This window comes from Anomalospiza imberbis, chromosome 2 (genome assembly GCF_031753505.1).
Source record: "Anomalospiza imberbis isolate Cuckoo-Finch-1a 21T00152 chromosome 2, ASM3175350v1, whole genome shotgun sequence".
Taxonomy (NCBI): Eukaryota; Metazoa; Chordata; class Aves; order Passeriformes; family Viduidae; genus Anomalospiza; species Anomalospiza imberbis.
In genome coordinates, this window is record NC_089682.1 from 63,401,116 (window position 1) to 63,414,312 (window position 13,197).

A 13,197-nucleotide genomic window follows, 5' to 3' on the forward strand; every position below is an offset into this window, starting at 1 on the left:
GGAGAGATAGGTTCAAGAGTCAAATCCAAGCCCTAGGTTAGTGAGGTACAAAGTAAATCGAAATCACTGAGACAGAACGTTGTTCAGGGCTGGGAAATTCTTCTGGGGAAATATGTCTCTTCTTAATGCCTCTACTTAAATGTCTTTTTCAGTTAATGCTGAAAAAGGAAATAATGCTGTGTAGACCTCTGGCAGTGCTTACATTCCTGTGAAGACCTAGAGAGTGAGGAGCAGTCAGTGGAGTACCTAGAAAAGGGACATTTTGCAGTCACTTGTCTCAACACAAGGAACAAGGGTACAGGTTTGCTGAGGAGGAAGTGTAAAAATAAAGCAGGATTATTGCTAATACAGGGAGACACAAATCTGTACTGCTTGGGTGTACACTGGAAAAACCCTTGAAAGCACTGGCTTAACATCTGTGCCACCTCCTCTTCCTTAGCAGTGGCTTAGTAAATGGGTACCAGATCTAGCAGGGTAATTTAGGATGAGTGAGGCACTGATCCTTTTGGTCCAGGCAAGAGTTGCCTCTGAAGAGCTGTTGGGGATAGGTAAGTGTAAAGCCTCCATCTCTCCTTTGATTACACGGAGATTTTCCATGGAAGAGCTCTGCTATGAGGACAGGCTGAGAAAGCTGGGAAGAGAAGGAACACATTATTGTGGGCTTCCAGTACTTAAGAGTACTTAAAACAAAGAGGTTTAGGGACTTTTTACAGGGGTAGATAGTGGTAGAACAAGGGCAAATGGTTTCAAATTAAAATACAAGAGACTTAGATTAAATCTTGGGAAGAGGTTCTTTATTTGGAGTGTGGTGAGGCCCTGGAACAGTTGCCACAGAAGTTGTGGATGTCCCATCCCTGGAAATGTTCAAGACCAGGTTGGATGGGGCTTTGAGTAACCTGGTCTAGTGGAAGGTGCTCCTACCTCTGTTAAAGGGGTTGGAACAAAATGACCATTAAGGTTTTTTCCAATCCAAGCCATTCTATGATTCTAAATTTCTATGTTTTTAAACAAACTCCAGGAAGGGACAGTGTGTTTGGAATTGTCCAGATGTGGTACCCTGACATACCTGAGGCTGCTGCATCTCCCTGACCCCAGGTTCAGCATTGAGGCTGTGCTTGTATCCCGACAGGTACATATGTACCCAACGGAGTTGTGTGCACTCTGGCATCTTTCCAGTCACACCACCACTGACATACGAGCCTCCGGGCCCAGCCCAACCCCAGAGGCTCTCACTGAGATCCCCCAGACAAGATAGAGCCACTCACATAGGAAAATAATTGGAAATGCGGTTTAGTGAGAGGCCAAGCAGTGCCAGTCAAATGTAGGTGCAACACAATGGTTCTGTGAGAAAAATTAGGAACTGTGCAGACACTAATTGTCACTCAGTAACAACTCTCATGAGACTTCATCCTCTGGCAAGGTCTCAGTTTAATTTTGGCATTTGGTCTCCTTGATCTCCTTTGTTGGGATTTGAGCCTTTGTCAGAAGGCAAGTGGTTGAGAAGGAGAAAGTGGTGCTGTGTTAGCTGCCACTCCATGGGAAAGCAGATGACTGAAACCTGTCCTTCCCTTGAGTGTGGCTTCAAGGGCGCTTGAAGGGGGTGCTGAAAGACACACAGTAGGAAGTCAATGCAGATGGTGAAATGGGAGATGACTTTGCAGCTCAACACCATGGAAAATCCCAAGACAGGGGGACGTCACCGCTTCTGTTTCCTCTTCCTGATGCTGCTTAAAATTTTTCACTCCTCAAATGCACAAAGAGCTCCCACAGCTACTGCTGGAGTCCAGGATTTTCTAGTCCTTCCACTGGCTGCCTTGGAAAGTACTTTTCCCTGGAGTGATGTAAGCTCTGCTGAACCTAGATGTAATTAGGGGGTGATACACTACAGTGAGTGTAGCATCTCATATGAAATAGATTCTTTTTCATGATATTTGGGAAAGTGAAGAACGTCCAAGAATAATTGAAATAATGACATTTACTTGTATTTCTCCCTCTCACACTAACGTTTACTGTTTCTCTTTTAAGGTTTACAAGGAGGTTCTTTACTTCCAATAAGGACAGAAACATCAAAACCATCCTGAAAGATGTTCAGCCTGTACCTGACAGCCTGCAGAGTTAGCAAACACACATTCCCTTCAGGCCAATTACTCTGATGCTTGCAGTTAGAAATGTTTTCCTCAGTTTAGGGGTCTACACTGTCCAGGTTATTTAAACTTCTCTTATCGCTGTTAGGGACCTGGCCAATACAGTCAATGTCGTATGGAGAGCAATTCTTCTCATCTAGAAGACCATGTCATGTGGTCAGTTGACTCACTGTCTAGAATTCATTGTCCAAAATGGGAACTTGGAGACCTAAATAACTTATAGATATCAACACAACAAAACACTTAAAACAAATTCCACCTCATTACTCATTTGCCTGTATTGCAGACACCCACCCTGGGCTGGCTGCCATGGCACAGGAGCTATGGAGACCCGCATCCTTCCAGGGCAAATGCAGATCACTTGTGATTCCCTAGAGAATTTCAGATAACACTGATGTTCAGGCAGCTGAATCCCAATCTAAACTTAAATACTGTTGTTTAAGACCACACTAGGGTCTTGGAGACTGGAGGCTGCTAAATATTTTTAAAATACTTCCTTGTATTTACCAGCTTTTATCATGGCTCATTTCACTCTTCCTTCCATGAAACAGTGATCACAGGGTAAAAAATGCTTACTTTAATCTTATTTTTCCACACTGGTGAAAGTTCCTGTTGTCTTTCATTGTGTCTTTTCCTCTCATCATCTCACTCTGCCTGAATCGAAACACACAGAGACTTTATCCATGCTGGCAAGAGTAGAAATGTCATTTACTATACAAATGAGAACCTAGATTACACATTCCAGTAGCATAACCAAAATAGTTAATATTGGTAACAAAATATTGAATCATTTTAGAACTCACTTCTGCTAACATCATAAGATTGTTTTAGATAGAACTGTTAGATAACTGTCAGATGACAGTCCTGGAGTTATTCTGCTGGTTATTCTATAAAAAAGTTTGGTTCTTTGGACTGTCATTTTTATCTTGATATTATATTTTGCTACACAATTTTATATAGTCTGCTTAAGATTAAATCATATGTAGCATATGTAGCATAATTTGATTAATTATCATACAATTTATTATATTGCTCTTAAATCTTATTTCTCATTATTTCTCCAGTTTGTCAAAACCTTGTGCCATAAATAGTCTAAATTCATGATTCAAAAAAAACATATGAAATGTAGCTCAACATTTTACCTGAAAAACATTTCCTTATTTGTTAAACTTGCTATAAAATTACCCAAACCAGAAGACTTGGGCAAAATGAGGATAGTAAGATTAGTTAAACACCTTGCGTCACTACCTGATGATGAAACTGCTATGCATCATTTTTACTAATCAGAGGATATTATACAGCATGAGTCAGGCTGTCACTGATTTACTACCAGCTATATAAACACAGCTGAGAAGTGTGCTTAGTAGCTCAAGAGTTAAACTGAGGCACACAACCTTAGATGAGGATGAAGACCTTTGCAATTCTCCTGTCGCTATATGTGGCCATCTCCTCTGCAGTTCCTGTGGCTCCAGAAGCAGAAGATGAAGGAAAAACACTACAGCTTGTAGAGGTAAGTATTTTTTCAGTGCATATCTAAGGGAAACATAAGGTATTCTGAGAGATAATTGCAATTCACAGAATATGGGTGGAAACTAAATCTGTGCCATTTTGCAGAGGATTTAGGAGAAAGTTTTTCCCTATCTGCTAGAAAATGTGTGAAAATTATGTGGAATTTATTTACCCAGAAGTCATCTGAATATTGTATATTTCACTTTTGTTGTTGCCAGTAAAGCAATAACAAAACTACTGAGGCGTGAGTTCTAGCTGCAGCAGTCAAACTCAGCAGCAATTTAGATTTCAGAATGTGCTTTGAAACTTTTGATATGACTGGTCTTATTAATATAAGGAAGGAAACTTGCTTGAAGCAGGAAGGTTTTTCCGTGTTTTGGCTGAAGAGATCTCTTGCAGCATATTTTGGAAAAAGGGAACTCACACAGACACAACATAGTTTGTTGTAGACAAAATTCTTGAAATTCAGTAGGAAGACCTGAGTTTCTAGTATCATATTCTGTAGCTAAAAATAAAAGTCATGATTCACCAAGTCTAACTCTCTAGCAGTAGTCAACTTCTTTGGTGAGCGTCCCAGCTGTGTGGACTGCCAGCCTCACTGGCAGCCTCAATTTCCTTGCATGAGACCAGTTATAAGCTTCGTTTAAGCTTTGTTGTTAGAGCAATTGAGTACAGTAAATAATGTAGAATTAATTATTAATAGCAAATATTAGATGTTTCAAGACATTTCTTGATATATTTCATCAGTGAAACAACAAATTCAGAAAACCATAGGAAAACTCTACTGAAAAAAGAGGTTATTGTTGGTCCTGGTAAACACAGGGTATGTAAATATGAGAATAGTTTAAGATTACTTAGTAAATTTTAAGTGTGACCAAAGACAGTACTGATAAGTCACAATGCTCTTTTCTTTTAACTCCGATTCAGAGTTATCTACAGAATTTCTATGACCTTCAAAAGGATCACCATCCCCATTTAAGAAGTGGTGGTGAAAACCCCCTTGCTGCAAAGCTCAAGGAAATGCAGTCATTCTTTGGACTAGAAGTGACTGGAAAACCTGATCTTGACACATTGAAGGTGATGAAAAAACCCAGATGTGGTGTACCTGATGTGGAGCAATATGCATTCACACCAGGGAATCCCAAATGGAAGAGAAATAATCTGACATACAGGTAATCTTTCCTAATCTGGTTCAAAAATGTATTAATCTAGCACAACTTTGGGGTGGGGGGGTCTGAAGGAATCATATTATCCCATATATGGACATAGGGAAGTGGTTTAGTGATCTCTGAAAGAAGACAGATACTTTAGAAGGCACTATCTAAAATAAAGCCTTTATTAATTTTCATTCATGAAAGATGCATCTAAGATTTTTGATTTTTCACAAGTAATTATATTTCAGCTAAAATGCTGAAATTTGAACTATTTTCTAAACAATGTATTATGTGTTGGGTTTTCTTTGAAGGATTTTGAATTACACCCCAAAGATGAGACGAGCTGATGTAGATGAAGCAGTCAGAAGAGCTCTCAATGTCTGGAGCAACGTGACACCATTGACATTCCAAAAGGTTGAGGGCAAAGTAGCAGACATAATGATCTCTTTTGCTTATAGAGGTAACAATGATAATGCAGCATATTAAAGACTCATCTGAAGTTATAGAAGTAATTTAGTAATTAGTAATGAACTAATTTTTTACCTCTTCATTTTAGACCACCATGACAATTCTCCTTTTGATGGTCCCAATGGACAGCTGGCTCATGCATTCCAGCCTGGTGAAGGTCTTGGTGGAGATGTGCATATGGATGAGGAGGAAGCTTGGACAAAAGATGGAAGAGGTAAGTTTTGTAGCTGAATCTATATAGTTTTAACCTCATATGATCCTACCTCACGTGATGTTAACTATTTAATGAGCCTGGCTACAGGCAGAAAAGTGAGTAAAAGGGACAGAGCTTTTAATTTATAATTGCTTGCCCATTCTTTGTTGTTGTTTTTTACTGCCACTTTTAGGCATGAACTTGCAGAAAATAGACTTTTTAGATCATAGTGGCATTTCTAATGTCATATAAATATTTATGTTATAACAGTTTATAATGATTTTAGGATCAGCACTTTAAAATACTTTTTGGTTCAGAGGAAAGCTAAAACTTGGAAAGAGGGAAATCTGTTGGTAGACTTCTGAAGGCAAATTCTTTCCTTTTGTTAACCTAACAATTCAAAGTTTAGTGCTAACTAGGGTGTTCCAGTTATCACCGAAACTGTAATCTCATTGTTTGTTTTTAAGTACTTTTTTTCTGTTGGATCACTGCCAACATTCCCTCATCATGGGCATGATCCTTGTTGTGAGCAGTTTATGTGATAGCAGGGGAAACAACTCATGTTTAAGACAAAAGGACACTAGAGAAATGACAATGAGAGCACAATTAAGGCCAGACAGTCTTTACATACTCATATAGGTCTTCTGTAACAATGTTTTTGTGTTTTTATGATGATAGAATCACTCACAGTCTCTCTTGTACCTCTAGTGTATATTAGTTTCCCATTTAGTCAGTCATGCCGAGTATTGAAACAGATTTTATTCTATTTCATATGGTTTTCATCCTACAGGCTACAATTTGTTCATTGTCCTTGCTCATGAGCTTGGCCATTCACTGGGTCTGTCTCATTCAAATGATCCTGGAGCACTTATGTATCCAACTTACTCCTACACCGACCCCAGTGAATTCCGTCTTCCTCAGGATGACATTGATGGAATTCAGGCCATCTATGGTAAGAAATAATATATTTATTTAATATTTCTACTTGGGAGGCTGGTAAATAGCAAAATTAAGGTATTTAATATTCCACCAAAATGCGAAGTTTATCATTTTCTGAAAAAATGGATAACAAAAGGGAGAAAATCCCTGGAAGCTAACTTCAGCTGAAGTGCAAAAATCTCATTTTGAAAATATGAACACAACTGGTTTTATCAACATTAGAATTCTGCATTTAATGACAGACTCTTACTTTGAAATTATATTCTTTTTCTTTCTGTATAAAATGAGTATTCTGGATTCTCAGAGACCTTCTGAACACTCTCCTTATATTTCTCCACACTAAATGATAAATACTCATCCTACAGGACGGTCTAATGCTGCTGTGCAGCCAACAGGACCTGTAACTCCAGAAGCTTGTGACCCAAATCTGACATTTGATTCTATTACTACCCTACGGGGAGAAATATTCTTCTTCAAGGGCAGGTAACAACAATAAGCAGATATATTATTTCTTTAAAATATTCACTAGTTTAAAAAAATCCACGAGGGAAAACTGTCCTTTTGGAACGTAATACAAAGAGAAGCACTAGAAGATCATTCTCAGGTCATTAATCCAAAGAGCCCTATTTGACACGAGCAGGGATGGTGGCAGGAGCTCGTGGGTTGTTTTCCAGCTTTTCTTTCACTGTGCCCACCACTGTGACACATTTATCTCTGAAACTGATTCAAAAAAACAGCAAAGCAAGACCACTCATGTATCTGTTAGCAATGTGTCCATGGGTCCCGCACTCATCCTCAGTACAGGAGCAGGGACAGAAGTGAAAGCACTGCCAGGGAGGACATCTGAGCCTTATTGCCCTACAGAGAAGTAGAAGGTCTTATATTCAATTTGCTGATTTTTTAGCACATAATTGAGGTGCTAAAATTGCCAATGTCATTGCTTTAGATTTCTTTAACACTCAATGGACAGGGGTATTCACATCTCCTCTCTGTTGTACTCCAGGAGTTATAATAATTATTTTGAATTTGTGATAGGAGTGGAATTATTTTATTACTTAAATTTTGTTTAAAACAGATACATGCTGCGCAAGCATCCTGAAAGGACAGAGACAGAGCTCAATTTTATCTCACTGTTCTGGCCAAGGTTACCATCAGGAGTTCAAGCTGCTTATGAAAACATTGAGACAGATGAAATTACAGTTTTTAAAGGTAATTGAATCTGAAGGTCTCCACTTTTTCTGACCTGTTACTTCCTGCTTCTTATAAACTATGCAGTTACAGAAGTTAAAGTGTTTTTAAGGAAGTTGAACAGATTATCTTACAATTCTGAAAATAATTACCAGAGGATCATATTGCTGGAACGGATCTTCAGAGGTCATAATCTAGAAAAATTTCCCCTCTGTTATAGTTAATGCCCTGAAAAAACAAGTTATGAAAAGAGCTATCCTTCTTCAGGTCTAGTTCTCTTCAGGTAACAGCACTTCCTTTTGTGCAGAAGGATTTTTACTGAATTCCACTGACAAATGCAGGCCTTTTATGCTACACTTACTGATATGCTTATTAATATTTGTCATATTTTGAAAAAAAAAGCAAAAATATGTTGGTAGAAAATTGTACTGTGAGAGAAAAATTGTTCACTGAACAATCAGTCCTTCTTTTTCAAGGTCTCAAATACCCTTTAAATATCTCAAATAAATTCATTATGCACATACTAGTGTATATGACCTATTACCATATATAAGTATGTTCATGGCATCTAAAATTACCAAAGCATTTTGATTAGACATGTGCTTTCCTTAATAGTTTAATTTGATGCACATTGCCTAGTTTTCGAAACATTATATGGCTCTATAATCAAATAGTGTAGTACAGGAATTTAACAAATTCAATATCCCAATCCAAGGTCAGTGATTTAACTCATCAACCTCTAGCCCTCCCCCGGTTGTTATCCAGACATATGCCTTATATTAATTTTTTTAAGTTCTGGGAAAAGTTCTGTCCAATACTCCTCATGATTCTAATGTTTTATTGATAAAATGAAAAGCCATTTCCCCTGTCTTCATTTAGTACCAGTGTAAGAATTAGAAACATTTTCTAAAGTAGTAAACTGAAAAGAATATTATGACATCTAGATACATTGTCTTCCAGACATCTAAAACACAGGTAAATTCTTTTATAAATAGCAAAAACAAATGATACTTGCTCGTATTTTTCAGAGGATAAATATTGGGTCATCAGGGGATATGATGTTCTACCTGGCTATCCCAAACCAATCTATCGCTTTGGGCTCCCAAAGACTGTTAAAAGAGTTAATGCAGCTTACAATGATGAAGCCACAGGGAAAACATACTTCTTTGTAGCTGACAGATACTGGAGGTAAGATTTAATGTTCATTTACCAGAAGACATGTTTTCATTTCCCTGGGGACTGATATATTACTATACAGTTTGAGTGGATCGATGTTTAAACCAGGCACATTCCAGAAATTTAAATGTGTTTCTTTGGAGTTTAAAAAAAATAGGTTTTTCCTAGGAAATATCACCCTTTTATCAGGATTCTTTTTCTCCAAACATTAGATTCCTGTAGCAGGATTATAAGTACTTCCACATGAATGAAAAGCTGCTCAATAAAAGAGTCAATTTCTAGTAGTTTACTCACTTTTGCTCCACAACAGTGCTGCTTTTTTGTGCTATGATGTGATAGTGTCCACTTTTAATTCACTTTTCAAACAAAATTAATCATCAGTGCCAAGTGCTGTAATTTAATTTCTCTATGAAGTAATTATAAGTATTTTCCGATTTTAAAGTTGCTTGTGTTTCTAATGGAAGCTCATGACAAATTTCAGAGAGCAATTTTGTTTAAGTCCACCACTGACACTAATTCAGCTATGGTTCAGGACTGTGCTACTGTCTTCTCCAAAGTTTTATGTTTTGTTTTTATGTTTGACTGGATATTCAGTGCCTTGAAATGGAAATTCATTTTATGGCCAAGGCTCTGATACTCCAGAAATACATAAATAAATTTCTGAAATTTCACAAAACTTGGGTTTCCTGGGTCCCTGGGAACATTGTGACAAACTTTACCACAGGTAGGATTTTCAAATTTCAGAGAAATCTCTAAGAGAAACTTAATAAGAAGAATCAAAGGCTACTTAAGTTAATCTCTATGAGACTTAGTAACAGTAGAGTTGCATGTAAGAATTTGCTTTTGACTTTCAAAATAATGTCTGTTCCTCATAAATTGTAATGATATTTCTTCTTCTAAGATACGATGAAAATAAAAAATCCATGGATCATGGGTATCCCAGGAAAATAGTCTCTGACTTTGGAAACATTGGCAGGGTTGATGCTGCTTTCCAGAAAGATGGTAAGTGAAACTTATTTTTAACCTGTGTTTATGTGAATATTTGGGCTTCTATATATAGAATAATTTTTTCAAAAAGCTGTTATTAACCTTAATGAAAAGGAAATTAAAAATATCAAGTATACATGGACTGTCTATAATGGGGATTTTTTTCCCAAAACACTAAAAAACGGCAACTAATAAGTATAATTGGATAAAATTTTACTTCTAGGCTATGTGTACTTCTTCCATGGAACAACCCAGTTCCAGTTTGATCCTCGTGCCAAACGGATTGTTCGACAAATGAAGAGCACCAGCTGGTTTAATTGTTAATTGCAATGGTTCTTTCATGTGCACACTGAATGTTTTTATCTGCTGCATTTTTCAGCATTTCATGATTCTCAGGTCAGAACAGATTTCTGTTCAAATTCTATGGCAGTATAGTCTTAATAATTATTTATTTTAAACAAAATAAATTTATATAATTTATCACAACTGCTCCTGTAAGAGTCAAGTTTCCTAATAAATTATGTTTCTCATATAATTTTGTTCTTGATGTCTTTTTTGCCCTGATGCTCAAGAGCCAAGTCTAGCTTTTGAACACTAAATACTGTATTCTGGAAGGAATTGACAGGTTTTTTCACAATGATAGAGAAAGGAGGATAATACACTTGTCTCTGAATGCCCCACTCCTCAAAAACCCTGGTGAAAATCTGATGGTTAATTAGTTGGGACTCATTATTATTGGTGTACACATCTACTTCCACTTTCTGTTCCTTTCCCCTGCTTCCCCTCTTAGACTACTCTCCAGGGTGTACATATTTACAACTGTGGGCAGAGGGCAGGGGGGCAGGGGAGAAGGAATATTCTCATGTTTTTGGGTTTAGGAACTGGTTCCAAGTCCAGAAATGCTGAAATATAGATTAGAAAGGACCCCTGAGATTAGAAATAAATCACTTGCTCTCAAAGGTAGCCACATCATATAATGAACAACTTAACTTCTTTAATCAAGGCTCTTTCTACTCTCTTACTACTCCAATAGTTACTATATCCCACCTAATTCCAGTGGGTTAGAGAATCAAGAAGTTTGTTTAAACTATTAAAATTCTTGGCCAAAAAAAACCCTCTGATTCAAAGATTCATAAAAAGACAGCTTGATTTCCAGCTTAACCACATTTTCTGCAAAAGCCCTCAATTAAAATGGCATTTGAAGGATTATTCACTTTCTCTTCAGTCTTTGTAGCTCAGCTGATAACATTAGAAGCCCTATGAACAGAACAAAAAGTATTATATTTTATATTAATATAATTCAACACACTTCAGACGGAGGTTTAAGGTTAGGGGGAATAAAAGTTATTGTATTTTGAGGAAATAATGTGTAGTCTCATAGAAACATATCTGTTTCATTTTTTTAATTTCTTATCTGTCTGTATTAGAAGGCTATTAAATTTTATCCTTCATAAATACAGAACAGACTTGGTAGTTCTTATTTTTATTAGATTCCATATAGATCAGTCTCAATACTATTCAAAGATAAAAAATTGTATAATTGAAAATTAATTTGATCATATACTTTATAAAACCTAAGAAAATATTACAAAATAATAAAAATAAATTGCAGCAAATCAAAAGCTTTAATTAAGAAGTTAATTTATTGAATCCTGTTTTCACAAGGTGTTATAGGTACTAGTTCTTTATTATGAATGAAATTAAACCAAAAATTGTTTTAGATGTATATAAATCTAAATTGATTTTTTTGTGTTCTGCTTTTTTAGCAGAAATGGTCTACAAATATAACACAAGATTTACAACCAAAGATAATATTTCTCACTAGAACAATTTATATTAAAAAATAAAAACTGGGGGCATGTGTTTCCTACACATATGAAGTAAAAGCATAGGATCTCAAGCTGGTGTCAAAAGAGCTTCTCAGATTTAGAGCAGAATGCTAGTCCCTCTCTAGAAGCAAATAGTGGTGAGTATTCATGGGGCAGTGAAAATGTTAAATGGGAGATGAAGGGTAAGCAGGTGATTATGTTTTAGAGGAAAGAGAGATAAAGGGTGATTTACAGACCATGGATGATGAAGAAGTTAAAAATAGGATGAAGTTTCTAATACAATATTTTTAGTCTGTGCCTTTTTGCTTTCTGTCCAAATTTTAGTTGCCAGACACAGTTTTGAAATTCACTTTGTGAATTTCCCATGAGCAGGAAGACAAGAGCTCAACATGAAGTGATTCCTTTGTGAGAAATCTGTCCCGTGCTTATGTGAGAGCACATTTCCTCTGCCTGAGGGAGCACAGTGATTGCTCCATCCCAGCCACAACATGAAGAGGAGGGGACATCTGGTGCCAGCCACTCTTGTCTTCCTTCAGGCACAAAGCAGGCTTTTGGGAATTAGAAATTAGGGTGTTTTGTTTATAAAATTGCCTGTCATTTTCTTTTTCCCTTTTAATAAGTTGACCTCTATTTGCTAATTACTGTACTATGTTAAAGTACTCTACCCCTCCCCAGGGCCTTGCTACAGGTGTGGTGTGTAATTCTAGCCCATATCATCAGGAAGACAGATTTGCCCAGCCAGGAATTCAATTCCCTAAATGTGTTTAGGGATTAACACTAGCGGCTCTGTAAGGTCTCCTAGTAACCAATGCAGGTATGAAACAGGACTCCTGGGAGCCCATTACTTCCCAAAGACCCCCCAGAGGTTACACTGTCCCTAGGGACCTGTGTTGGCATAGTTGAGTCCTGCCCTCACACACTGCAGTCTGCTAGAAGTCCATGAGGAGTCAAAGACAGTACGTGGACCATTTCCTTTTGCCCCTGTTTTTCACTCAGGCTGAGTACCAATTCCATTTTATTGCCTCTGTGGAAGGACTGAGCCTGAAGAGTAGTAGTGCAACTCTTCTGCCTGAGCAGCTCTCTAGTGCCATTAAGGTGCCTAAAGGTTTCCTTAACTGGCTTCCAAATACCATTTAGAAGCCACAGGTTCCCTCTAGGTTCTGGATCACAGCTACCAGTGTGGCTTTCTTTTTAGAGATCTGTCTCATGTTTTTAAATGGATATATTTGTTTGTCTCAAAGGTTTCAAAGCTAGAGGGAATGACCATGGTGCTACAGTCTGATTGTTTTCATGCATATGTCACAAAAGACAAACACTGTTCAGGGCTTTTGTATGGAACTTATTTTCCCATGGCACTAGAATACATCTTTGAAAAGCATGTTTCAGCTGATATTAATTTAATTTGATAGAAAAATCAAGAACTATGGGGAGATTTGATATGAACTGGGAGAAGTGTTTTTCTTGCTTCCCACTGTGGCTATCAGATCCCCACAGCTGTCTGCCATGTTGCATTGAAGGATAGAGACAATAAGAGCAGCTAGGTTAAGATCAGCTGCATCTAACTTTATGCATTTATTAATTAAGCTTTCTTCTACAGAAAACAGAGAAAT

At 37.2% G+C, this 13,197-nt stretch overlaps 1 protein-coding gene across 1 annotated transcript; it reads left to right on the forward strand.

The window, feature by feature from the left end:
- The first annotated feature begins 3,261 nt into the window (after positions 1–3,261).
- LOC137469064 (interstitial collagenase-like) lies at positions 3,262–10,293 on the forward strand. Its single transcript, XM_068181422.1, has 10 exons — positions 3,262–3,654; positions 4,581–4,825; positions 5,119–5,267; positions 5,364–5,489; positions 6,259–6,420; positions 6,773–6,890; positions 7,483–7,616; positions 8,624–8,783; positions 9,673–9,773; positions 9,982–10,293. Exons 1-10 carry the CDS (start codon positions 3,544–3,546, stop codon positions 10,080–10,082), a joined length of 1,407 nt encoding a protein of 468 aa, XP_068037523.1. The 5' UTR covers positions 3,262–3,543; the 3' UTR covers positions 10,083–10,293.
- Positions 10,294–13,197: the final 2,904 nt, after the last annotated feature.